The 27,616-nt window shown below is 44.6% G+C and overlaps 1 protein-coding gene across 1 annotated transcript in view; it reads right to left on the bottom strand.

Moving 5' to 3' along the window:
- LOC126088360 (integrin alpha-PS4-like) overlaps positions 1 to 27,616 on the bottom strand; it is a 115,045-nt gene that overhangs the window by 14,767 nt on the left and 72,662 nt on the right. Inside the window, exons 8-9 of the mRNA XM_049906498.1 lie at positions 27,461 to 27,549; positions 12,052 to 12,130 (exon numbers count right to left, since the gene is read on the bottom strand). Coding sequence (XP_049762455.1) covers positions 12,052 to 12,130; positions 27,461 to 27,549 — 168 coding nt within the window. The remainder of the gene's footprint in view (positions 1 to 12,051; positions 12,131 to 27,460; positions 27,550 to 27,616) is intronic.

Raw genomic sequence — 27,616 nt, forward strand, 5'->3', positions numbered from 1 at the left:
AACTTCTCTGCATACTACAGCATCATCCGCGAAAAGCTGCATGGAACTTCCGACGCTATCCACTAGGTCATTTACATATATATTGTGAAAAGAAATGGTCCCATAACACTCCCCTGTGGCACGCCAGAGGTTACTTTAACGTCTGTAGACGTCTCTCCATTGAGAACAACATGCTGTGTTCTGTTTTCTAAAAACTCTTCAATGCAGCCACACAGCTGGTCTGATATTCCATAGGCTTTTACTTTGTTTATCAGGCGACAGTGCGGAACTGTATCGAACGCCTTCCAGAAGTCAAGGAAAATGGCATCCACCTGGGAGCCTGTATCTAATATTTTCTCGGTCTCATAAACAAATAAAGCGAGTTGGGTCTCACACGATCGCTGTTTCCGAAATCCATGTTGATTCCTACCGAGTAGATTCTGGGTTTCCAGAAATGACATGATACGCGAGCAAAAAGCATGCTCTAAAATTCTACAACAGATTGATGTCAGAGATATAGGTCTATAATTTTGAGCATCTGCTCGACGACCCTTCTTGAAGACTGGGACTACCTGTGCTCTTTTCCAATCATCTGGAACCTTCCGTTCCTCTAGAGACTTGCGGTACACGGCTGTTAGAAGGGGGGCAAGTTCTTTCGCGTACTCTGTGTAGAATCGAACTGGTATCCCGTCAGGTCCAGTGGACTTTCCTCTGTTGAGTGATTTCAGTTGCTTTTCTATTCCTTGGACACTTATTTCGATGTCAGCCATTTTTTCGTTTGTGCGAGGATTTATAGAAGGAACTACAGTGCGGTCTTCCTCTGTGAAACAGCTTTGGAAAAAGGTGTTTGGTATTTCAGCTTTACGCGTGTCATCCTCTGTTTCAATGCCATCATCATCCCAGAGTGTCTGGACATGCTGTTTCGATCCACTTACTGATTTAACGTAAGACCAGAACTTCCTAGGATTTTCTGTCAAGTCTGTCAAATCGTTTAGCTTCTGTTTGTCTGAGAGGTTTTGGCTGCGTTTAAACTTGGAGTGAAGCTCTCTTTGCTTTCGCAGTAGTTTCCTAACTTTGTTGTTGAACCACGGTGGGCTTTTCCCGTCCCTCACAGTTTTACTCGGCCCGTACCTGTCTAAAACGCATTTTACCATGGCCTTGAACTTTTTCCATAAACACTCAACTTGTCAGTGTCGGAACAGAAATTTTCGTATTGATCTGTTAGGTAGTCTGAAATCTGCCTTCTATTACTCTTACTAAACAGATAAACCTTCCTCACTTTTTTTATATTCCTATTTGCTTCCATATTCAAGGATGCTACAACGGCCTTATGATCACTGATTCCCTGTTCTGCGCTTACAGAGTCGAGAAGTTCGGGTCTGTTTATTATCAGTAGGTCCAAGATGTTATCTTGACGGGTCGGTTCTCTGTCTAATTGCTCAAGGTGATTTTCGGATAGTGCACTCGGTATAATGTCACTCGATGCTCTTCCCTAACACCAGTCCTAAACATCTGAGTGTCCCAGTCTATATTTGGTAAATTTAAATCTCCACCTAAGACTATAACATGCTGAGAAAATTTATGTGAAATGTATTCCAAATTTTCTCTCAGTTGTTCTGCCACTAATGCTGCTGAGTCGGGAGGTCGGTAAAAGGAGCCAATTACTAACCTAGCTCGGTTGTTGAGTGTAACCTCCACCCATAATAATTCACAGGAACTATCCAATTCTACCTCACTACAGGATAAACTACTACTAACAGCGACAAACACGCCACCACCGGTTGCATGCAATCTATCCTTTCTAAACACCGTCTGTGCCTTTGTAAAAATTTCGGCAGAATTTATCTCTGGCTTCAGCCAGCTTTCCGTACCTATAACGATTTCAGCTTCGTTGCTTTCTATCAGCGCTTGAAGTTCCGGTACTTTACCAACGCAGCTTCGACAGTTTACAATTACTGTACCGACTGCTGCTTGGTCCCCGCATGTCCTGACTTAGCCCCGCACCCTTTGAGGCTGTTGCACTTTCTGTACTTGCCTGAGGCCATCTAACCTAAAAAAACGGCCCAGTCCACGCCACACAACCCCTGTTACCCGTGTAGCCGCCTGCTGCGTGTAGTGGACTCCTGATCTATCCAACGGAACACGAAACCCCACCACCCTATGGCGCAAGTCGAGGAATCTGCAGCCCACATGGTCGCAGAACCGTCTCAGCCTCTGATTCAGACCCTCCACTCGCCTCTATACCAAAGGTCCGCAGTCAGTCCTGTCGACAATTCTGCAGATGGTGAGCTCTGCTTTCATCCCGCTAGCGAGACTGGCAGTCTTCACCAAATCAGATAGCCGCCGGAAGCCAGAGAGGATTTCCTCCAATCCATAGCGACAAACATCATTGGTGCCGACATGAGCAACCACCTGCAGATGGGTGTACCCTGTACCCTTCATGTCATCCGGAAGGACCCTTTCCACATCTGGAATGACTCCCCCCGGTATGCACACGGAGTGCACATTGATCCCATCCATATTTAACACGTTATAACACAGTAACTAATTATCATACGAGCACCAAACTTGGTAGCATTAATTTCAAGGGCATGGGGAAGAGAAGTAATGCAGAATCCGTTCAATTGGAACACGTTTAATGTGCTGCTACGGTACAGCATACCATTACATGCCGGTACCATTACTGCTGCAAAACGGGCTCAATACGACGCCCATCAGTGTCCAAAAGAATCTTAAAAATGGTTCAAATGGCTCTGAGCACTATGCGACTTAACTGCTGAGGTCATCAGTCGCCTAGAACTTAGAACTAATTAAACCTAACTAATCTAAAGACATCACACACATCCATGCCCGAGGCAGGATTCGAACCTGCGACCGTAGCGGTCGCTCGGCTCCAGATTGTAGCGCCTAGAACCGCACGGCCACTCCGGCAGGCAAAAGAGTCTTAAAGCGCAGGATTGCATTCTGCACAGCAGAACGAGGCATGTCCGTAGGTATGCTGGCTACCTCTCTTGATATGCTGCACTTCACATCAGCACATGCGTGAATGTTCCCTTGGTTAACCCCAGTCCTCAGGTAGCCCCACAACTAGAAATCACAGGGAATGAGATCAGATGATCGTGGCGGACAAGTATTTGGAAAAGATCGATTGATAATGGATCGTTTCCAAATGTGTTTCGGAGAAGAAGGTGAACTTCACGAGTGATGTACGGTAGGGGCCCATCTTATGTGAAAGCTGTTGAGTTCAATGCTTCTCTCTCTTTTAGGGCGGGTATCACATGCTAGCGAAGCACATCACAGTAACGCCGGCCAGTCACACTGCACGTCTTTGGTCCTTGAGTGCCAACCTGTTCAAAAAAGAATGGGCCAATGATGAATGTAGACGTGAAGCCACACCATACGATGACCTGTTCACCAGACAGAGAAACTTCATACACAGTGACTGGAGGTGAAGATCCCCACACTCGGTAATTCTGTGCATTCACCTGACCCGTCAGAGGATAATGAGCTTCGTCTGTCCATAGGACGGTCCTGGACCAGCCCTCGTCAACTTCCGTCCTTGCGAGAAAATGGAGGGCAAAGTCAACACATAGTTGTGCGTCCTGTGGTGCAAGCTGCTGTGCGACATGGATCTTGTGCGGATACCATTTGAGAATGGTTTGAAGCACCTTCCGTACAGTGGACCACGGGATGTTCAACTGTCGTGGCGCAGCACGCGCACTGCCTGACGATCGGGACCTGCGCGCAGCATTATCCACAAGTCGTCGGCCTCTCCCCGCAGCGACGCCCAGTTCTGCAGTTGATTCGAACTTCTTCATCATGTTCCGCACAGCAGGAAGAGAAAGAGGACCCTTCCGTAATACTTTCTGCCGGCGAGTGCAGCTGCAGCATTACTTTGTTTTGATAACAGAGCTTCACCAACAATGCCCTGCTCCTTTTGTCCAAGCTTATGTTGACACGTTAACAACTGCACAGCGACTGGTCAGGTGTTAGAGACTATGAATCACGATGACTGATCACGGCACCTGGTCGTCATAGTTAGAGCTCGACGGTGTTCCTGTGACGCGTGGAAATCATGCTCCCCATACTCTGGACATTAATGCTACCAAGTTTGGTGCTCGTACGGTAATTATACCGTGTTAAATAGGGGAAGGTTAATTATAACCAACCGGTACATAATTAAGTTTGGAGCCGGCCCGTGTGGCCGTGCTATTCTAGGTGCTTCAGTCTGGAACCGCTTGACCGCTACGGTCGCAGGTTCGAATCCTGCCTCGGGCATGGATGTGTGTGATGTCCTTAGGTTAGCTAGGTTTAAGTAGTTCTAAGTTCTAGGGGACTGATGACCGCAAATGTGAAGTCCCATAGTGCTCAGAGCCATTTGAATCATTTGAATTAAGTTTGGACGGAACCCTCGGTGCACGGGTCCTACTTGCACTTGTCCGAATTTCTTTCCTTCTCTTGTGTCCGTGTTAAAATCAGATTCTTTTGCCCATACACAGTAGACTTTACAGAATTCCATCTCTCTAACATGCTAATGCAGTTGTAGTTACGACAGAATCCTGAAACGATCTATTATCAGGGTTAAACAAACAACTGAGGACAAGTAAGATCAACAGCTTATGAAAAGCTCGTTCTCGGTGTAAAAATAAACGCTTGATTCCTTCACTCAAGTTGTTACAAACTCAATATAATTCTTATTTCACCAATTATCGATGGCCCTTAAAATAATCACATTATTTCATTGAAAAACCTGTATTCCGTCATGCATCGCTCTAAATAAGAAAGTTTCGGTTGTTAACTATATGGCAAAACACTCTTCGCTTTGTGTGATGTCATTTGCCAAAAACTTGTTTCGATATGTAGAACCATTTATGAGATTTGAGGAATGTTACGAGAATTTCATTTTCACTCAGTCGTTTGTGTTTGTGACCAGAAGCGAGTGTATTACACACAATCCGTTTCTCGAGATTGGAGTAAAATATAGATCTGCCTCCAGTTTACAGGAAAATTCAATATGTTACCTTCATTTCGTACACAGCAATATATGATATAAAAAGCACCAAACACAGACACAAAGCGACCCCTATTTTTCATTGCAAGATATTCAAATTTCGCGAAATATCTTACATAATGTCAGAATATCACAATAACTACGACAGTTAACGAAATGACAGGCTGCTCATCTAGAAACTTACGAAATGGGCTGTGAGATGCAAGAGAATCAATTTTTTTTACGAAATAGTTTCCCAAAAATCGTTTGAGTAAGATTGTAGAACAGCCAGCATGAATACCTCTCCATTCCTGCAGTGTAGACAAGCGGAAATAGCATGACTTGTTCGTAACTAATGAAGTGCACATCGAACGTAGGTGGTCGCCTTTCGGAACAGGGGAGTGGACCCACCCAGCCCTGAAAGTGAGAATGCGTTTCTGCGCAAGGGCCAAGTTAGCTTGCGGGAGGTCTGCTTCAACTATTGGCGTTTATTTTATCAGTGGTAACCCAACTGGCAGGGAATTTGCAAAATTTCTCACTCGAATTCTTCTTCTCCTTGAGAGTGAAGTGCTGCTAAGATCCAGACTGCTTACGTAGTACCAACATGGTGGATGTTCAGCACATTATGCCTTGTGTGCACGTTTTGTTCTGAACCGAAGATATCCTGCTAGATGGATTGGTCGCGGGGGAACAGTGGATTGGCCTGCTCTGTCACCCCACCTAAGTACCTCTGGATATTTTGCTTTTGGAATCCATAAAAGACATTGTCGATCGCGATATTCAAATATGATCTGCATAAACATTAGCATGTAACAATGGAAGCGGCAAGGAATTATTTCATCCAATGCATAGGCCGGTGCATCACTGTCCATGGTCACCACTTTGAGGACCTTTGAGTGTTCTACCCCACTTTGTGTACTCAACGAATTGAAGTGCTACAAAATGGTGCTCAAGATCCAGTTTCTGTTTCCTGTGATGTTGAACGTTGTATTCACGTGAATACCTGGTACGTTTTTGAACAGGTTTTGAGGAGAGGAAGTGAGTTATCGAATAAAAAAATACAGGGCGCTGATTGAAAAAGACGTACTGCTACTCATATCTTCGTAACAGTTGTTACTAATATGTTGCATTGTGGTTGGCTGTACAATCAAGAAACCAAAAGTCAGTAAATAATAAAATGGCAACGAATTCCATGGCGTTTCATTCTTTGATTTATTTAGAATGTGTGTGCTGTGTCACTGCAGCAGCTTAAACGTCGTCTAGCAAAAGCGTGACGACAATAGCAAGATAAAGCGCCATCAAATGGAGCATATTTGACTGTATACGATTGCTTAACCTTATGTATAGTCAAGTGCGGCCGCATCTACGTTTTTTTACCGTCGGAACGCCATATAAAATGGCGTTTAATATACAAATATTCTTGTTCATTGCAGGAGGGGATGACGTGTTGCTAGCGAAAATAGTAATGTAAGAGGTGTGGCAACTAAATAACGAGACTGCGCACCTCCTACAGCCTACACACAGCCGCGTGGGGGCTGGTTGGTAATGGAATGCAGTTGGCCTTGAACGTTCAAGAGGTACCACTGTTCGTTTCGTCTTTTTGTCTGCTTTAGTTTGTTTTTGAGCCTTGGTTGTAGAGGACATGGTTCAGTGATAGTATCGCGATCATGGTGAACTTAAAAATCGAGCAGCGCGTTTACCTGTGATTCCTCGTTAAATTAAAAAGTCCACAACGGACTATTTTCTTACATTAAAGGAGGTGTTTGGTAATAATGGTATATCACGTGCGCGAGTTTTTGAATTGCACAAATTGTTTTTTAAAAGGCCAGGAGGAGGCTGAAGATAATGGAATTTCCCGTCCATCTGTGAGTTCAAGAACTGAACCAAAGGATAGGATCCGCAGCTCGTGGTCGTCCGGTAGCGTTCTCGCTTCCCACGCCTGGGTTCCCGGGTTCGATTCCCGGCGGCGTCAGGGATTTTCTCTGCCTCGTGATGACTGGGTGTTGTGTGATGTCCTTAGGTTAGTTAGGTTTAAGTAGTTCTAAGTTCTAGGGGACTGATGACCATAGATGTTAAGTCCCATAGTGCTCAGACCAATTGTGTGATTGGATTGAGGAGTTCCTAGATAACAGGACGCAGCATGTTATTCTCAATGGAGAGAAGTCTTCCGAAGTAAGAGTGATTTCGGGTGTGCCGCAGTGGAGTGTCATAGGACCGTAGCTATTCACAATATACGTAAATGACCTGGTGGATGACATCGGAAGTTCACTGAGGCTTTTTGCAGATGATGCTGTGGTGTATCGAGAGGTTGTAACAATGGAAAATTGTACTGAAATGCAGGAGGATCTGCAGCGAATTGACGCATGGTGCAGGGAATGGCAATTGAATCTCAATGTAGACAAGTGTAATGTGCTGAGAATAACAGAAAGATAGATCCTTTATCATTTAGCTACAAAATAGCAGGTCAGCAACTGGAAGCAGTTAATACCATAAATTATCTGGGAGTACGCATTAGGAGTGATTTAAAATGGAATGATCATATAATGTTGATCGTCGGTAAAGCAGATGCCAGACTGAGATTCATTGGAAGAATCCTAAGGAAATGCAATCCGAAAACAAAGGAAGTGGGTTAAAGTACGCTTGTTCGCCCACTGCTTGAATACTGCTCAGCAGTGTGGGATCCGTACCAGATAGGGTTGATAGAAGATATAGAGAAGGTCCAACGGAGAGCAGCGCGCTTGGTTACAGGATCATTTAGTAATCGCGAAAGCGTTACGGAGATGATAGATAAACTCCAGTGGAAGACTCTGCAGGAGAGACGCTCAGTAGCTCGGTACGGGCTTTTGTCAAAGTTTCGAGAACATACCTTCACCGAAGAGTCAAGCAGTATATTGCTCCCTCCTACGTATATCTCGCGAAGAGACCACGAGGATAAAATCAGAGAGATTAGAGCCCACACAGAGGCATACCGACAATCCTTCTTTCCACGAACAATACGAGACTGGAATAGAAGGGAGAACCGATAGAGGTACTCAAGGTACGCTCCGCTACACACCGTCAGGTGGCTTGCGGAGTATGGATGTAGATGTAGATGTAGATTTGAACCATTTTGAACCAAAGGATAAGAAAATTTATGAAATTGTGGGGAAAGACCGACGTCTGCGCGTTCGGATGATCAAAGACTTGAACAAAGAGGCAGTAAGAAAAATTTTGCTTGACGAGTTAAACTTGATAAAAGTTCGTGCAAAATGGTTCCGAAAAACTTCTTTCAGAAACAAACGGACCACGGTAAGAACATTTGCTCTGATGGAATGGAATGACTCAGCGAAGAACCTTACTTGCTCATACACATCATCACGTTTGATGAAAACTGGATCTTCCAGGACGACACACAAACAAAGCGTCACCCGATGCACTCGAAGACTCTCACTCCGCTAAGAATGAAAAAGAGAAAAACTGAAGGCAGTTGTGATCGGTTTTTTAAATCAGGAATATTATAATGACTCAGTGGGTGCGTTTTAAAGATTAAATCGTTGATCATAAATACAGCAAAGAAGTTCTACTCAAGTTGGGGGAAAGAGTAAGGAAGAAAAGACCAGATTTGTGGAAGGACGACGCATGGTTTCTGCACTAGGACAATGCGCCAACGCACAGTGCTATACCTGTGAAACAGTTATTAGCGGACACGCGCATTCCTGTGCTCGAACATCCTTCCTATTCGCCAGATCTAGCTCCCTGTGACTTTCATCTGTTCCCAAAAGTGTAGCGAGCATTGAAGGGAACACATTTTGAACCTCTTGAAACGGTAAGAGCAAACACGGCAGAGTTGTTGAAAAGGGTGACAATGGATGAGATACAGAAGTGCTTTGCACAATGGAACACACATATGCAGCGGTCTATAGGTAGGGGAAGTGAGTACGTTGGAAGGGATAAAGGTAAGTTGTAACTTGGTTAGCAGTAAAACACATTTCTTACACCAGTCTCGTTATTTACTTGCCACACCTCGCAGTGAGAAACGTTTGACATCCGAAACTGGGCATCATGGCACGAAACCAATTATGGCACTGAAATAGAGCATTTTTAGAAGTATCTGAAAATGCACTGAAGAGCCAGAGAAAGTGGTGCACCTGCCTAATATCGTGTAGGGTCCCCGCGAGCACGCAGAAGTGCCTCAAGACGACGTGGCATGGACCCGAATAATGTCTGAAGTAGTGCTCGAGGGAAATGACACCATGAGTTCTGGTAGGCTGTCCAAAAATCCGTAAGAGTACCTGGGGGTAGAGATCTCTTCTGAACAGCACGTTGCAAGGCATCCCAGATATGAACAATAATGTCCATGTCTGGGGCGTTTGGGGCCAGCAGAAGTGTTTAAACTCAGAAGCGCGTTCCTGGAGCCACTCTGTAGCAGTTCTGGACGTGTGCGGTGTCGCATTGTCCTGCTGGAATTTCCCAAGTCCGTCGGAATGCAAAATGGGCATGAATGGATGTAGCTGATCAGACACGATGCTTACGTACGTGTCACCGGTCAGAGTCGTATCTAGAAGTATCAGGGGTCCCATATCACTCCAACTGCACACGCCCCAAACCATTACAGAGCCTGTTCAAATGGTTCAAATGGCTCTGAGCACTATGGGACTCAACATCTTAGGTCATAAGTCCCTTAGAACTTAGAACTACTTAAACCTAACTAACCTAAGGACATCACACACACCCATGCCCGAGGCAGGATTCGAACCTGCGACCGTAGCAGTCCCGCGGTTCCGGACTGCAGCGCCAGAACCGCACGGCCACCGCGGCCGGCACGGAGCCTGTAAGGGGTTCATTATGTAAGAGGTTTACGGATCACTGCCGTACTGGAGCAAAGGTAATTTCGATGTATTGCTCACGCGCTGTCTGCAATATAAAACATCTCTGCTGCAATAGAATCGCAAGTCAGAGCAGTGTCGGCAGCAGTTGTGGTCGCTCGCTTCTGCAGAGCGGTCGCAGTAGTTCGTTGTTATGGAGCAGTCGCAATAGCTCGCTGTTACGGAGAAATCGTAGTAGCTCACCGCTACAGTACAGTTGCTAGCCATGTAAGAGCAATAGCAGTCGCCGCTGGTGCAGCACAGTTCATTGCCACGTAGTGTAAGGTAAACTTTATTATTCTTCATCGCCAGGCGCGTACTTAAATTTATTGTCTGAGGTACTAATATGGATTTGTTTCAATCTTTTCGTGATTTGTCAGCACTAATTAAAAGTCAGACTTGTAATGTTCAATTTTTTATGTAATGGTCAGCAGGAATGTTTTCAATAATAAGGTTTTTCAGAACATAATTTTTACCAGTCATTTATATGAATTTAAATATTTTACAAATTTTCCCCGGTAGTCATGTGTTGTTTAATAATCAGAGGACCATCTATGCAGCTGTGTCAACAAGCAAAGTCAGTTTTTTTATCTAATAATGCAAATCTCAGACAAATGTTGTCCAGTAGTAGTAGAAAGGCCAGCATTGCACTAAGCTGTGCGTTATAGGAGCAGGTATATAGACAGCGTTATCCGGCGACACCATTATGAAGTACGAATTTTTCAGTTTATTCAGGTTGACTTCACAGGGCCACGACGTAGCGCTGCATACGTACAAAATTTATCAGTTTTAATTCTCAGTCAATTTTGTAATGGAAATTTTTATATACCAGAAGGTTAGAAGCCTCCACCATGTCGAACAGAACCCTTGCTGACATTCAGTGTCCATGGATTCATGAGGTTGTCTCCATACCCGAACACGTCCATCCCCTCGATACAATTTGTTACGAGACTCGTCCAACCGAGCAACGTGTTTCCAGTTATCAACAGTCCAATGTCGCTGTTGACAAGTCCAGGAGAGGCGTAAAGCTTTGTGTCGTACAGTCATCAAGGGTACACGAGTGGGCCTTCGATTCCGAAAGCCCATATCAATTATGTTTCGTTGAATGGTTCGCACCTTGACACTTGTTGACGGCCCAGGATTGAAATCAGCAGCAATTTGCGGAAGGGCTGTACTTCTGTCACGTTGAGCGATTCTCTTAAGTCGTCATTGGTCTGCCGGCCGGAGTGTCCGTGCGGTTTTAGGCGCGACAGTCTGGAGCCGAGCGACCGCTCCGGTCGCAGGTTCAAATCCTGCCTTTGGCATGGATGTGTGTGATGTCCTTAGGTTAGTTAGGTTTAATTAGTTCTAAGTTCTAGGCGACTGATGACCTCAGAAGTTAAGTCGCATAGTGCTCAGAGCCATTTGAACCATTTTTTTCGTCATTGGTCTCGTTCTTGCAGAACTTTTCCCGGCCGCAGCTATGTCGGAGATTTGGTCTTTTACCGGATTCCTGATACTCACGGTACACTCGTGAAATGGTCGTACGGGAAAATCCCCACTTCACCGCCACCGGAGATGCTGTGTCCCATCGCGCGTGCGCCGATCATAACACGACGTTGAAACTCACTTAAATAACCTGCCATTGTAGCAGCAGTAACCGATCTAATAACTGCGCCATTCACTTGTCTTATACAGGCGTTGCCGACCGCAGCGTCATATTCTACCTGGTTAAATATCCCTGTATTTGAAAACGCATGCCTATACCAGTTTCTTTGGCGCTTCTGTGTAATAAAAATGCGCCCCGGACAGGTGACCTTTTACTTGGGTGCGTTATTGCGTCGCTGCGCGGAGTGGCCGCGCGGTTAGAAGCGCCATTTCACTAATCGCCGGAGGTTTGAATCCTCCCTCGGGCAATGGTGTGAGTGCTGTCCTTAGCAGTAAGTTAGTGTAAGTAGTGTGAAAGTCTAGGGACCGATGACCTCAGCAGTTTGGTCCCTTAGGAATTCACGCGCATTTGAACATTTTTCGTTACTGCGTCGCTACGAGCTGACAGCCGTTATAGTCGCGCAGTGTACTGTGATGCCAACCCCGCACGCGCAGCCGCAGTTGCTTGGCCCACCTGCTGGCCGCCGAAGTAGACGTAGACGGCGCCCGCGTCTGCGCGGCCGGCCCGCGGCGCGCCCACCAGCAGGTCGTCGCAGCCGTCGCCGTCCAGGTCGGCCGCCGCCAGCGCCGCGCCGTAGCCGTCGCCCATGCGGCCGCCGCTGCCCGCCGCCAAGCGCGAGTACGACACGCCCGTCTCCACGTCCAGCGGGCCCTCTGCCGCCAGCCACACCTGCCGCACACAGCGCCCTCTCAGCAAACTACAATGTGTACTCACCTCCTGTACAATGGCGACACTAGAAACGTGGAAAGTATTCCCCAAAAAATTAAGAAGTAAGAAAAATAGAGCCTTTCCTAATACGAGGTGCATTCAAGTTCTAAGGCCTCCGATTTTTTTTCTAATTAACTACTCACCCGAAATCGATGAAACTGGCGTTACTTCTCGACGTAATCGCCCTGCAGACGTACACATTTTTCACAACGCTGACCCCAAGATTCCATGGCAGCGGCGAAGGCTTCTTTAGGAGTCTGTTTTGACCACTGGAAAATCGCTGAGGCAATAGCAGCACGGCTGGTGAATGTGCGGCCACGGAGAGTGTCTTTCATTGTTGGAAAAAGCCAAAAGTCACTAGGAGCCACGTCAGGTGAGTAGGGATCATGAGGAATCACTTCAAAGTTGTTATCACGAAGAAACTGTTGCGTAACGTTAGCTCGATGTGCGGGTGCGTTGTCTTGGTGAAACAGCACACACGCAGCCCTTCCCGGACGTTTTTGTTGCAGTGCAGGAAGGAATTTGTTCTTCAAAACATTTTCGTAGGATGCACCTGTTACCGTAGTGCCCTTTGGAACGCAATTGGTAAGGATTACGCCCTCGCTGTCCCAGAACATGGACACCATCATTTTTTCAGCACTGGCGGTTACCCGAAATTTTTTTGGTGGCGGTGAATCTGTGTGCTTCCATTGAGCTGACTGGCGCTTTGTTTCTGGATTGAAAAATGGCATCCACGTCTCATCCATTGTCACAACCGACGAAAAGAAAGTCCCATTCATGCTGTCGTTGCGCGTCAACATTCCTTGGCAACATGCCACATGGGCAGCCATGTGGTCGTCCGTCAGCATTGGTAACACCCACCTGGATGACACTTTTCGCATTTTCAGGTCGTCATGCAGGATTGTGTGCACAGAACCCACAGAAATGCCAACTCTGGAGATGATCTGTTCAACAGTCATTCGGCGATCCCCCAAAACAATTCTCTCCACTTTCTCGATCATGTCGTCAGACTGGCTTGTGCGAGCCCGAGGTTGTTTCGGTTTGCTGTCACACGATGTTCTGCCTTCATTAAACTGTCGCACCCACGAACGCACTTTCGACACATCCATAACTCCATCACCACACGTCTCCTTCAACTGTCGATGAATTTCAATTGGTTTCACACCACGCAAATTCAGAAAACGAATGATTGCACGCTGTTCAAGTAAGGAAAACCTCGCTATTTTAAGTATTTAAAACAGTTCTCATTCTCGCCGCTGGCGGTAAAATTCCATCTGCCGTACGGTGCTGCCATCTCTGGGACGTATTGACAATGAACGCGTCCTCATTTTAAAACAATGCGCATGTTTCTATCTCTTTCCAGTCTGGAGAAAAAAAAATCGGAGGCCTTAGAACTTGAATGCACCTCGTAGTACAAAGACTAAAAGCCTTCTCTTATGAACGACTTATTCAGGGTGATAGGGTAAGGTCGAGTAAGGGTACGCTACTGGTAAGAGTTCGCAGTGGCATTTTCTCTACATTGGCGACACTGACCGACAGCGAAATACTACATTTAGTATTGGTTCTACATTCTCTCTCTTCTCAGCGATCACAGGCTCTGTAGACCACGCTCTGCATCAACGATCAGCTTCCACCGCCTTCTATCTCTCGCAGTCTCTCTCCACCCTGCAGAAATTCCTAATGCTGCGATGTCCTTCTCCATGTCATCTTTCCACCTTTTACGAGGTCGGCCCAATGGTCTTGGTGCCTGGAGGGTTCCTTCAAATGCTTTCTTGTTGATTCTGTTGTTTCCCATTCTGGCCACATTTCCACCCCATTGCAGTCTCCTACTTTTTAATTTCTGGGTGATAGTGGGTTGCTTTATTAACTGATAAATTTCATTGTTCTTTCGAATTCTCCATACGCTATTCTCCAACACAGGTCCCCAGAGTTTTCTCATTACTTTTCTTTCAAAAACATTCAGTTTTTTTCTTTCGCTCTTTGTAAGCGTCCAGGTTTCTGAACCGTACAGTACTATGGGGCAGATAATAGTATTGTATATCTTCATCTTTGTAGTGATTGACAAAGCTTTTTACTTTTGAGTGGGTTGATTAGTGAATCTTGACCCTGAGGCTATTCTTTCATTTATATCCACTGTTATGATATTTTTACTGTTGAAACGTGATCCAAGGTATTTAAAGTGGAGAACGTTTCTGAATTTAGAATGTTGGTCAATTTCAAAGTAAGGATTTGGGTTTATGACTCTACCTATTTCCATATTTTCGGTTTTCTCTTGGTTAATCAAAAGCCCGATTTTGCTGGCACTGTGCCTGAGAGATCTGTTCATGTCTTTCAGCTCTTCTTCAGGTTCACTCAGCAACACTATATCATCTGCATAAGCCAGGAGTCTTACTTCACTGTGTTCGAATCGGAGACCATTGTATAGATGTAAATTACTCTCCCGAACCACTTTCTCTAATGCAAGGTTTAAGAGGACACATGAAAGAGCGTCTCCCTGTCGTAAGCCTGCTTTAATTGGAAAGGTGGGGGATATGGATGCTCTGAACTTCACTGCTGCCTGGGAGCCATCCATGCACAGTTGTATCATCCTAATGATTTTACTGGGTACACTAAATTCTCGTCAGGTGTTGTAGAGGCTACTTCTGTGGATGATGTCGTAGGCACGCTGGAAGTCAATGAAGAGACAGTGGATGTTTTTGTTAAATTCCCAGTATTTCTCAAAGATCTGTCGTACAGCAAACAAATTATCAGTTGTGGAGCGGTTTGTTCGAAATCCAGCCTGGTAATCTTGAATAATGTTTTCCGCGTAAGGTTTAAGTTTTTCCAGAATGATCATTGACAGGATTTTGTATGTTATGTTCAGCAAACTGATTCCTTTGTAATTTCCACATTCCATTCTGTTTCCTTTCTTGTGTATGGGTCAAATTATTGCAGTTTTCAAATCTTCAGGCAGCGTTTCAGTTTTCCAGATCATTGTGATAAGGTTATAAATTTCTTTGTGTAGTTTGCTTCCGCCCTCTTTTAACATCTCTGTTGATATCTGGTCCTCTCTACATTGGTGTCCATAATTAAAGCAACGAACGAAAATTTTTCAAGGTTGCTTTTATTTTACCACAGAACCGTATAAACAGGTGATAGTAAATTAAAAACTATGTAAAGAACAAAGAACGTAAACTACTGCTACATGCATAAAGGAAGACAAAAATATTCTTCATTTTTTCCAACTTAACGGATTTTCACACAGCTGGTTAATGTGCTTAGTGTGATTTGACCACCTCTGGCAGCAGTATAGGCCTGACAACGACAGGGAATGCTGTGAATGATGTCATCAATCTCACGTTGTGCCAATAACGCGCATTCTTCCCACAGAGCTCCTCGCAAGTGTTGGAGAGTGGTTGGTGGATGGGGACGTAGCACAACCCGTCTCCTAAGTACGCCCCACATGTGCTCTATGGGATGCAAATTCGAAGAGCGAGCAGATCATGCCATAGGTGCAATATCTTTTGTTTCCAAGAAAATGGCCGGCCGCAGTGGCCGAGCGGTTCTAGGCGCTTCAGTCTGGAACCGCGCGACAGCTACGGTCGCAGGTTCGAACCCTGCCTCGGGCATGGATGTGTGTGATGTCCTTAGGTTGGTTAGGTTTAAGTAGTTCTAAGTTCTAGGGGACTCATGACCACAGATGTTAAGTCCCATAGCGCTCAGAGCCATTTGAACCATTTTGAACCAAGAAAATGTCAGCCACCCATGCTCTACAAGATCGAGCATTATCGACCATTAATACGAAGCCTGGGTATACTGCACCTAGCAGTAACGACACATGAGGTCCCAAGATCTCGTCACGATACCTCACAGCAATTAAACCTTCCCAATTCGCCCATCCAAATTCATGACGAGAGAAACAACAGAATGATTCACATTAAAGTATCCGGTCACATCAATTTGCGACTGTCCTGCTTCCATTCTTCCTTTCGCAATCCATCGCAGGGAGCCTGGTAGGCGTCTTCTCCGTGCCATACTGCACCGTCTGTTGCTGTGTACACAGCGACTGTGGATGTGGGGCTACACGCAAACACTGGCCCGTTTGAAAGGTGCCCTGATGTCATCGGTGCTGTGGTTGTCCTTGACCGGAATGTCATCCTCCGTGCAGAACGCGGTCGCACGGACATCTATTGACAGTTTGTATGACTAGATGCAGGACGGGGAAATAACAGTTTGTTGCTTTAATTTTGGAAACCAGTGTATACTGACGCCATCACATGTAATCTTGAAGATCTCCGACAGATTTACTGGATGTAGCAGGTAAATAGAAGCTTTTGATTCAAATTATGTAATCCTTAAGTTATATATCGTAAGCGGTAAGCACTGTTTAGATATGCATTAGAAAATGCCAAAAGAATCACCGTTATGTGAGGAACAAACCACGTCACGAGAAATAGTGCAACCGAACAGAAACTGTCATTTCTGGTATTATTTTGAACTGTGTAGCGCATCGGTTAAAGGTACGCTGTAAGATAGCGAGAAATACTAGGCGCCTGCTCTTAACCCCCCGCCCTCCTTCTCCGTTTCTAACGGTTACTAATTCAGGATGACCCATTAGTCAGTCAGACGCGATTGCTTTGTTTCGAGCTGCATATTCTACAGTACCCCCAATCCACACAGCTGAGATGTCCCCTAGAACTTAGAACTACTTAAACCCGTTCAGTCCGCAGTTCTTCTCAACAGAAGACTTTCCTCCATCAGAAACCACTGAGAGAGTCAGATTTCCAACAGCTCAAGAAGGCAACGGTGTTTAACAGGAGCTCACGGACGAATGCTGCTCCCCAGTGACAGATGATTTGTCTGTGCAGTCACCAGGAAAAAAACCAAGAATGTAACACTAATGAAGTTCAGAGAGCTGATGTATGAACAGGTGTAGGCCTACCCAGTATTTACCCACTTCACAGAAGCTCTGCAGCCAAACTTGCAGAACTAACGCTCCTGGAAGAAAGGATGATGCGGAGACATCGCTTAGCCACAGCTTGGGGGACGTTTCCAGGATGAAATTTTCTCTCTGCAGTGGAGTATGGGCTGATCTGAAACTTCCTGGCTGGCCGAGACTCCAACTAGAGACCGCTGCTTTTCGCGTGCAAGTGCTCTACTAATTGAGCTACCAAATCACGACTCAGGACCTGTCCTCACACGCCAGTACCTTGTCTCCTAGCCTTCAAACTTCACAGAAGCTCTCCTGCAGAACTAGGACTCCTGGAATAAGATGGAATAAGTTATGAGGACAGCTGGTTGAGTCGCACTTGGGTAGCTCAGTCGGTAGAGAACTTGTCTATGAAAGGCGAAGGGCCTGAGTACGAGTCTCGGTACGACATGCAGTTTTAATCTGCTGGGAAGTTTCATAGCAACAAACAGCCCACTGCAGAGCGAAAATTGCACTCTGGTTCCAATTATTTTGTCTAGTTGTGTTGTTGCCTCTGTGTCATTATGTATTCAGATTAAGCAACACCTTCATCAGATAGTCCATCATCACTATCTTTATCGACTGCAGTGAAACAAACTGCAGTAATTTCGTCAGGATTCATCATTTTGAAACCAAACTCATCAATTTCTTTCCGGCTGTTCTTTCAGGCTTACACCGTTGAAGTTCCAACATCAAATTCAGCAACAAAGTTTTTCAAAAAGTCTGTCCAGTACGGAAACTAAATAATGAACTACCACAGGGATCTGTTTTAGCCCCATCACTATTCAATTTATACATTAGTGACTTATCAACCACAATATCAACTAAATTCATCTATGCTGATGACATCGCACTAGTAGCACAGTGCAGTAATTTCGAAGATGGTGAACGAATTCTTACGGAGGATCTGGCGAAGATGTCAACTTTCTTTAACACCTGGACGGTGATCCCAAGCACATCAAAAACTGAAGTCTCTTGTTTCCATCTAACGAATCGTGCTGCGAACTACAAAGCAAGAGTTCTGCTCCATGGACATACGTTGAGGTACAATCCTTTCCCAAAATATCTCGAAATCGATCTAGATAGAACCCTGAGCTACAAAGAGCACATCTCCAAGCTTTCTCACAAAGTTGCTGCAAGGAACAACATATTACATAAGCTCAGTGGTACCACCTGGGGAACCTCTGCTGACTGTCTGCGTTTAACTGGCATCGTGTACTCTGCTGCCGAGTACTGTGCACCTGTCTGGTTGGAAAGTGTACATGTGAAGAAGGCAGACACAAAACTTAACGACACAATGCGCTGCATTACTGGTTCCATCAAATCAACCCCATGCCACTGGTTACCTGTACTGAGCCACCTCACTTAATGCGGAAACAAGCTCTACTGAGTGAGGCCAAGAAAATCTCTGCATCACCCTCTCTACCACTTCACTAGGAATTCTGTCATCCGCCACAGTAACGATTGCGATCAAGAAGGCCAGCAAGTGTTACTGCAGGACAACTCATCGCGGATGGGTTTGATCTAAATGAAAGCTGGAAGCATGAATGGTCAACAAAAACATTGGGAACAAGAACCCATCACCTTGATCCCACAAGGAAGCCAAAAGGTTTTGACCTACCGAGGAACCGTTGGTGCCGCATCAACAGGTTAAGGACTGGACATAGTTGTTGTAGGTACTTCAGGTACAAATGGGGCTGGATCAGTTCACCAATGTGTGAATGTAATCAAGAAGAGCAGACAACTGAACATTTAGTCCAACGCTATCCATTTCATTCATACCCTGGAATTCCCGATGACTTGTTCACTCTCACACCCAGCTTAATTAACTGGTTGAAAAATCTTGTCTAATATCATATGTATATTGTATAAAATCATTTGCCTTATATCAACTGTATATTGTATAAAATCACCATACGATTAAATAATAAAATGTAATTTATTGTCTGTGGACAAACACCTTCCATCTCTTTGATGTCCCATTTATACTCTCAACAAACGCGCGCGATCCAGAACATTACAACTCAGTGGCAACTTGTTAACTGTCTCCGTGCCGGGAACTGTGTACGGTAGGGTTGCCAGACTAAATTGACAAAATTACCGAACATGGCCTGGCGAAAGGATTTGCTGAACTGAGGGCTACGGCTGAACACAATAAAACACTTGGTAAAAGTTAAAAATTATACTTGTTATTGCTAGTCACAGCTTTCAACAAATTTTTGTTACCTTGAATTTTTGGTAAAAGTCGTTGCATGTTGTAAACGTGAAATTACAATGAATACATAATTCTGCTTTTACCATATCAACACTCAGTTCGTTTCTAGCATCCATCACACCATAAATGATTCATGTGACTTTCAGTTAGGCTTTTCTGTCTAGAGCCGCCATTGTCTTTATGATAACCTTTTATGCCAGGTGTTTCTTCTCTATCTAGACCCGTTTTCCACGAATACGTCTTTGTGAACGTAGAAGCTTGACTTCGCAACTGTTCCAGAGTTGTACGTAGTACACCGATCTCTTCGTGTAAGCTACCGTTATCAGTATCGTCTTGAATACGCACCACCTTTGATGCTTGTACATTTTTTTCGTATGTAGGAGCTACTTCTCCTAAATCCACGTAATTGAAAATCTTTAAAGAAGAGTTTTCGTAGTCAAACTACTGTTTACGATAATCTTCGGCTCTTTGGTAGGCAACGAGTGATACGAATAGAATTCTAAAAATACCAAACGGACATCGAACCGTGGCTGAGATACCGAACACTTCGATAAAATACCGATCACCTGGCAACACAAATCTATGGTGATCGGCAAAATTTAAATTTAATTGTTGTCGTCGTCAATTGTCGCCACTGTTACTTCCGTAATATCAAATACTATGTAGTTACTGTATTAAAAGCAAAAGAAGTACGAACCGGATGAACTGGAATCCGAATTAATGAGGACCTCATGGACGAGGATCTGCTGTACTTTAATTTTGTCAGGTTTCTCCGAATCATCACAGCTCGGATGCTCGTCCACAGGCACGTTTTTCTCCCGAGCGTTTTCTGCGCTGGTTCTGCGCCCGGAACATGTATTGTTCGTGTTGGCTTTCATCGGGAACGCGCGAGATGTGCGGTATTGTTCTCGCGTCTATCAGCTAACAATACATTGCAAACCCAGTGAGATTAGCCTTTGTTAAACGACTTCAGGTAAAATGCAGCTTTGTTCAGAGCAATCAATGAATAGGCTGTAGCCGGTAAGAACGAAAATTAAAACTGAGTGCAGCGACTCCTGCCATTCTGGCGCTGTGATTAGTCGTCGCTGTGTGCAGTCTCCAGCTCCCAATAGCTACTTACTTGCTTACTTCTGAATCTTAAACATAACCCATCGTCCATATCATGGGAGTAATAATTGTTGAAGCCGTCCGCTGAGACCGAGCGGTTCTAGGCGCTTCAGTGTGGAACCGCGCGACCGCTACGGTCGCAAGTTCGAATCCTGCCTCGGGCATGGATGTGTGTGATGTCCTTAGGTTTAAGTAGTTCTGAGTTCTAGGGGACTGATGACCTCAGATGTTAAGTCCCATGGTGCTCAGAGCCATTTGAATAATTGTTGAAAGGTGAAAATCTCACAGCGAAATGCTGAAGTTTGAAAGATTTCGTGATGTTTGATGATTCTGGTTTCTTACCAGCAGTGATACTAGTAACGAAGATGACACCGATTTAGTTTTTGAGCATCTAATTGTAGATGTGTAACTTCTTTTAGTAATTTTGCAGCCAGCAAGAAAAGAAGCAATACATGGCTCACAGAATGAAGTCTTTTGTTTTTGGTGAAATGTGAGTTGTGGTGAACGTTCAAGACTCGCTAAAACAACCAACACTTACGGCTAAAAATTGTGCGTTTACAATTCTCAACTGAAAAGACAAGAGACATCTTGAGAACCAAATTACGAAACCTTAAAAACCCTTTCTGCGTTGATGGGATGCTCGTTATAAAAAGTAATAACGAAGTTCTGAAGATGAAAGCTAAGCTTTGAACCATAGATAAAGAGATTACACCCAGTTCCATTGTAGGTCGTATGTATTATAAACACAATTTTACTAGACTGATGCCCAATCTTAAAGACTAACTTCACACACTGATATCTGTTCTTGAGATATTAGATGAAAGTTTTGCGGTAACGTGATCAGATACACATGTGAAACTATATGGTTCCAGAGACCTTTTCAAGTTTTAAACATCTATGATGGATACACGCAGATTGAGCGACGAATAGAAATTTGTACCAAGGCCAGGATGTGAATCTGGGTCTCCTGATCTCTAGGGAGATGTGGTAACCACTATGCCCACCTGGTATTCCCCCTAAACTGGAACAGTATTGCAATGGCTCTGCAGCTGTATTGGGATAATACCGAACAAAATGGGAGATCCTGCCTGAAACCCAGGCATAAATATGTAAATCAAATGAAAATACGGGGCTCCATAGATTTGATGAAAGCATCAGTGCCTGTGTACCAGGAATAATCCACCATTTCGTTCCACTGTGCTATTTCAATACAGTTGGAGAGCGTCTGTAATGCCGTTCGAGTTGAGGGGAAATACCAAGTGGGCTGAGATGTGAATGGTAGTTTGAATTGAGAAAGGATGCGTGTTGGGTGTAGTCTGTGAAGCTGTGCAAATCCACTGCGCCGGGGTGGCGTAGTGGTTAGCGCACCTGTCTAGCGAGCAGGAGACCCTGGTTCAAATCCCGCCCTTTGTGCAACTTTTCGTTTGTGAGTTGAGTTTGCATATATTCATTTCCAGATATAAACACAAAATTCCAAAAACGGCAGCATTGTTGTTAAGGAAGAAATTTCCAAGCAATTCACAATATAATGTCGACTACCTAAAATATCCTCCTAATGTTAAATATAGGCATAAATACAGGAAAGGAGCATAGCGTGCTTTTAAGAGGCAAACTATATTACTGTTAACGGTAATTAGCACATCACTTGAAACGACGCGTGCGCTGCTTCGAAATGTAACCGAAAGCACGGTATGACCTCTTTGCCCGTAGCTGCTTCGCTACTCATCATGGAGCATCAGCGTGCTCTGCTGCACAAACTTAACGGCGGCCAGCATCGGCTCGCCCTCAGTCGTTTACCACCGATAGCTGGCAGATAGCCAGACTAGGACAAGTGCTGAAATTCATGTGGGACATGGGCGCTATGAGCAATTAAAGGGACTGAATATTATCTCGAGCGATTGAGTAATGATATTCGATCAACTTACGAGCCCGAGAAGCATGTCGCTCGAATTTATTGAACGACGGCCCTGGAACTCAATCTGCTACTTATGGCTACAGAATCCATGGACAAGGTTGAATCACTAGTCGTAGTTATTGGTGCCTGTTCTACTAGCTTGATGAGCTCAGTAGTGTGCAGACTGTGCCAATTTTTTGACTATCCACCGTGATCCTTGTATTATGTGTTTTATGGTTGACTTAATCTGATTTTATACTTTACCGGTAGCTAACTTACTCTGGTAAAGGTACCTTCCTTTCATGGTACAGTTTTTCTTGTTTAGTGGGTTTGAGTTCAGTGCTTTTAATTTATCAATATTTGTGCTGCCTGTGTAGTTATTTAATTTTGTACTTCTTGTTAATTTAACTGCTTGTCATTTCACATGAAGCATTTGGGAGTTGTTGTTTAAACTTCATTTATATATTCTTTTGTGAATCCAGCCAGAGTCATTTATATTTTACCTAAAGAGTTTAATATGTCTTCTTCAGATTTACCTGAGATCTGTACCCAGGACAGAACGAAGGTCAGCATCGGTCGTAATGTCATCTGTCTTTCATATTGCATTGTAAACCTAGATTTCAACCGACAGTGCAGCTATTGTCAGTGCTATAAATGCAAATAATGCAAGAATCAGACATAGAAACAGCACATTAATCAAACGCCATGTTATAGTTCTACATCTACATGGATACTCTACAAATCACACTTAAGTGCCTGGCAGAGGGTTCATCGGGCCACCTTCACAATAATTCTACACTCTTGGAAATTGAAATAAGAACACCGTGAATTCATTGTCCCAGGAAGGGGAAACTTTATTGACACATTCCTGGGGTCAGATACATCACATGATCACACTGACAGAACCACAGGCACATAGACACAGGCAACAGAGCATGCACAATGTCGGCACTAGTACAGTGTATATCCACCTTTCGCAGCAATGCAGGCTGCTATTCTCCCATGGAGACGATCGTAGAGATGCTGGATGTAGTCCTGTGGAACGGCTTGCCATGCCATTTCCACCTGGCGCCTCAGTTGGACCAGCGTTCGTGCTGGACGTGCAGACCGCGTGAGACGACGCTTCATCCAGTCCCAAACATGCTCAATGGGGGACAGATCCGGAGATCTTGCTGGCCAGGGTAGTTGACTTACACCTTCTAGAGCACGTTGGGTGGCACGGGATACATGCGGACGTGCATTGTCCTGTTGGAACAGCAAGTTCCCTTGCCGGTCTAGGAATGGTAGAACGATGGGTTCGATGACGGTTTGGATGTACCGTGCACTATTGTGGCGCTCACCTGCACGGCGCCAAACACGCATACGACCATCATTGGCACCAAGGCAGAAGCGACTCTCATCGCTGAAGACGACACGTCTCCATTCGTCCCTCCATTCACGCCTGTCGCGACACCACTGGAGGCGGGCTGCACGATGTTGGGGCGTGAGCGGAAGACGGCCTGACGGTGTGCGGGACCGTAGCCCAGCTTCATGGAGACGGTTGCGAATGGTCCTCGCCGATACCCCAGGAGCAACAGTATTCCTAATTTGCTGGGAAGTGGCGGTGCGGTCCCCTACGGCACTGCGTAGGATCCTACGGTCTTGGCGTGCATCCGTGCGTCGCTGCGGTCCGGTCCCAGGTCGACGGGCACGTGCACCTTCCGCCGACCACTGGCGACAACATCGATGTACTGTGGAGACCTCACGCCCCACGTGTTGAGCAATTCGGCGGTACGTCCACCCGGCCTCCCGCATGCCCACTATACGCCCTCGCTCAAAGTCCGTCAACTGCACATACGGTTCACGTCCACGCTGTCGCGGCATGCTACCAGTGTTAAAGACTGCGATGGAGCTCCGTATGCCACGGCAAACTGGCTGACACTGACGGTGGCGGTGCACAAATGCTGCGCAGCTAGCGCCATTCGACGGCCAACACCGCGGTTCCTGGTGTGTCCGCTGTGCCGTGCGTGTGATCATTGCTTGTACAGCCCTCTCGCAGTGTCCGGAGCAAGTATGGTGGGTCTGACACACCGGTGTCAATGTGTTCTTTTTTCCATTTTCAGGAGTGTATATTATTTCAATCTCGGACAGCGCACGAGAAAAAAAAAAGAAGACAGACACCTATGTCCTTTCGTGCGAACTCTGACTTTCCTTATTTTATTATGATGATAGTTTCTGCCAACGTATGTAGGTGTCAACAAAATATCATCGCATTCGGAGGAAAAAGTTGGTGATGAAATTTCGAGAGAAGATTCCGTCCCAACGAAAAACGCCTTGTTTTAATGATGTCCACCCCAAATCCAGTATTATGCCAGTGACGCTCTCTCCCCATTTCATGATAATATAAACCGTACTACTCTTCTTTGAACTTTCTCGGTGTACTCCGTTAACCTATCTCGTAAGGATTCCTCACCGCGCAGTACTATTCCAAAGAGGACGGACAAGCGTAGTGTAGGCAGTCTCTTTAGTAGATTTGTTACATTTTTTAAGTGTTCTGCCAATAAAACGCAGTCTTTGATTTGCGTTTCCCCCAAAGTTTTCTGTGAGTTCTTTCCAATTAAAGTGTTCGCAATCGTAATTCCTACGTATTTAGCTGAATTTACGGCCTTTGGATTTGATTGATTTATCGTGTAAGCGAAGTTTAACGGATTCCTTTTAGCACTCCTGTGGATGAACTCACAAACTTTTCATTATTTAGGGTCATTTGCAATTTTCGCGTCATACGGATATTTTTTGTAAATAGTTTTGCGATGTGTTTTGATCTTCCTATGACTTTACTAGACGATAAACGACAGCATCTTCTGCAAACAACCTAAGACGGTTGCTCAGATTGTCTCCTAAATCGGTTATATAGATAAGGAAGACCAGAGGGCTTATGGCACTACCTTGGGGAACTACAGAAATCACTTCTGTTTCACCCGATGACTTCCCGTCAATTACTACGAACTTGACCTTTCTCACAGGAAATCACGAATCCTATCACGTAACTAAGACGATATTCCACAAGCACGCAATTTGACTACAAGCCGCTTGTGTGGTACAGTGTCTAAAGTATTCTGGAAATCTAGAAATACGGAACCAACTTGAAATCCTTTGTCAATAGCACTCAATGCTTCGTGTGTTTCACAAGAATGATGTTTTCTAAATCCGTGTTGACCGTGTGTCACTAGATCGTTGTCTTCGAGGTAATTCCTAATGTTCGAACACAATATATGTTCCAAAATCCAGCTTCATATCGACGTTAGTGTTGTAGGCCTGTAATTTAGTGGATTACTCCAACTACATTTCTTGAATATTGGTTCTTGAATATTGGTGTGACTTGTGTAACTTTCCAGTCATTTGGTACGAATCTTTCGTCAAGCGAGCGGTTGCATATGATTTTTAAGTATGAAGATATTGCATCAACATACTCTGAAAGGAATCTAATTGGTATACTATCTGGACCAGAAGACTTGCTTTCATTGATGTAAGTTGCTTCACTACTCCGAGGATATCTACTTCTAGGTTACTCATGTTGGCAGCAGGTTTTGATTAGAATTCGGGAATATTTACTTCGTCTTCATTGGTGAAGAAATTTCGGAAGGCTGTGTTTCGTAACTCTGGTTTAGCAGCACTGTCCTCGATAGTATTTCCACTGCTATCGCGCAGAGAAAGGATTGATTGTGTCTTGCCGCTAGCATACTTTACATACGACCAGAATCTCTTTGGATTTTCAGCCAGGTTTCGAGACAAAGTTTTTTTGTGGAAACTGTTATAGGCGTCTCGCATTGAAGACTGCGATAAATCTCGAGCTTATGTAAAAGATCGCCAATCTTGGAGATTTTGCGTTCGTTTAAATTTCTACAGAATTACAATTCGACAATTGCATATCGTTTAACTAGTCATGTAGACTTGTATATAACTAAGTATATGACTAGTTATAACGGAGTGTAATTTTAGAATTGTAATTGTGTAGAACTGTGACGTGGCGTTCGATCAGTGTGCTGTTTCTATGTCCAATTCTTGCATTATTTGCGTTTATGGCACCGAGGATAGCTACACTCTCAGTTTAAATCTAGATGTGCAATACAACAAAAAAGACAGATGATATTACGACCTATGGTGACCTTCTTTCTGTCCTGGATTACATCACGGTCGTGGAGCATAATCATTCCCATGGAATCGATCATGATAAGATTTATATGTCATGAGTGCCGATTGGTTGTTGGGTTTGCTGGACTTAACAGATCTCAGTTCATGTGTTGATTATTGACATGTCTGATTTTTTTAAAATATTTGTTAACGGATTCCTTTCTGGTGTTTTCTAGTAAGCCCTGAACTTTATACTACGCCATTTGAAATTATTTTGTTAGAGCGTCCATCCCTTAAGCGTTTTCAAACATCTGTTGAAATCATCTCAATCTTGAATTACTGAATTTTAGCTTCTCTGGAATTTTTGACGTTCATGTGTTTAAAAAACAAAAAGGATATAAAATATTTTTTTCAATAAAGTCTTTTCGGGATGATGTTTTATCTTTTTGTGGCCTGGTATTTACCACTCCCAGCTTCTCGCTTGTTATCGTATTTCATCAAGGAAGATTGTCATAACGTTCACCAATGAAGAGAGAATAGCCACAGGGTCACACATCGACGGACACATTGTCATCGATGATAAAATTAGGAATCTGCATTCACGAAAAGCAACGGACATGCAGGAATCCGATATCGCCTTGCGGCAGGATCCTCCGAACTAATTCCACCTGTTCCGTCAACTGCTCGAGTGATGTACTGCAAGAGACACTGCCTCACCATAACCAACTCACGCTGAATAGTGGACAAGTCTATCGCTCGTGCTGGTCAGGGGACTTCATTAAATTCTTGGAAAGCGCTCTGAGTGACACGATACGATACACCGTTGCAAAATAGAATGGTTCTTTCGATAGTAAAAACATCGTAGTCCTATGCATACGTTGAAATTCATCTCAAATTTCTATCTCCATGCATGCAAAAATTATAGGCTTGTGAAAGGGGATTATTAGTTTTGAAACATCTTGTATACGGTTATTCGAAAGTACTGCAGGAGATGTAGAGCAGGTTGGTGTTTTTTACCTGTCCCCTATACATGGCTGCTCGTGGAGCTCCCACAGCGTAGACAATGGAGGAGCCGCACATGAATCTGCCAGATGCCACCGCATACCCTGGACGAGAACACAGAAACACAATAGCTGAATAAACAGTGCATGCTGATGTGACGTTGACTAGACA

Source organism: Schistocerca cancellata, chromosome 6 (assembly GCF_023864275.1).
Source record: "Schistocerca cancellata isolate TAMUIC-IGC-003103 chromosome 6, iqSchCanc2.1, whole genome shotgun sequence".
NCBI classification, from domain to species: domain Eukaryota; kingdom Metazoa; phylum Arthropoda; class Insecta; order Orthoptera; family Acrididae; genus Schistocerca; species Schistocerca cancellata.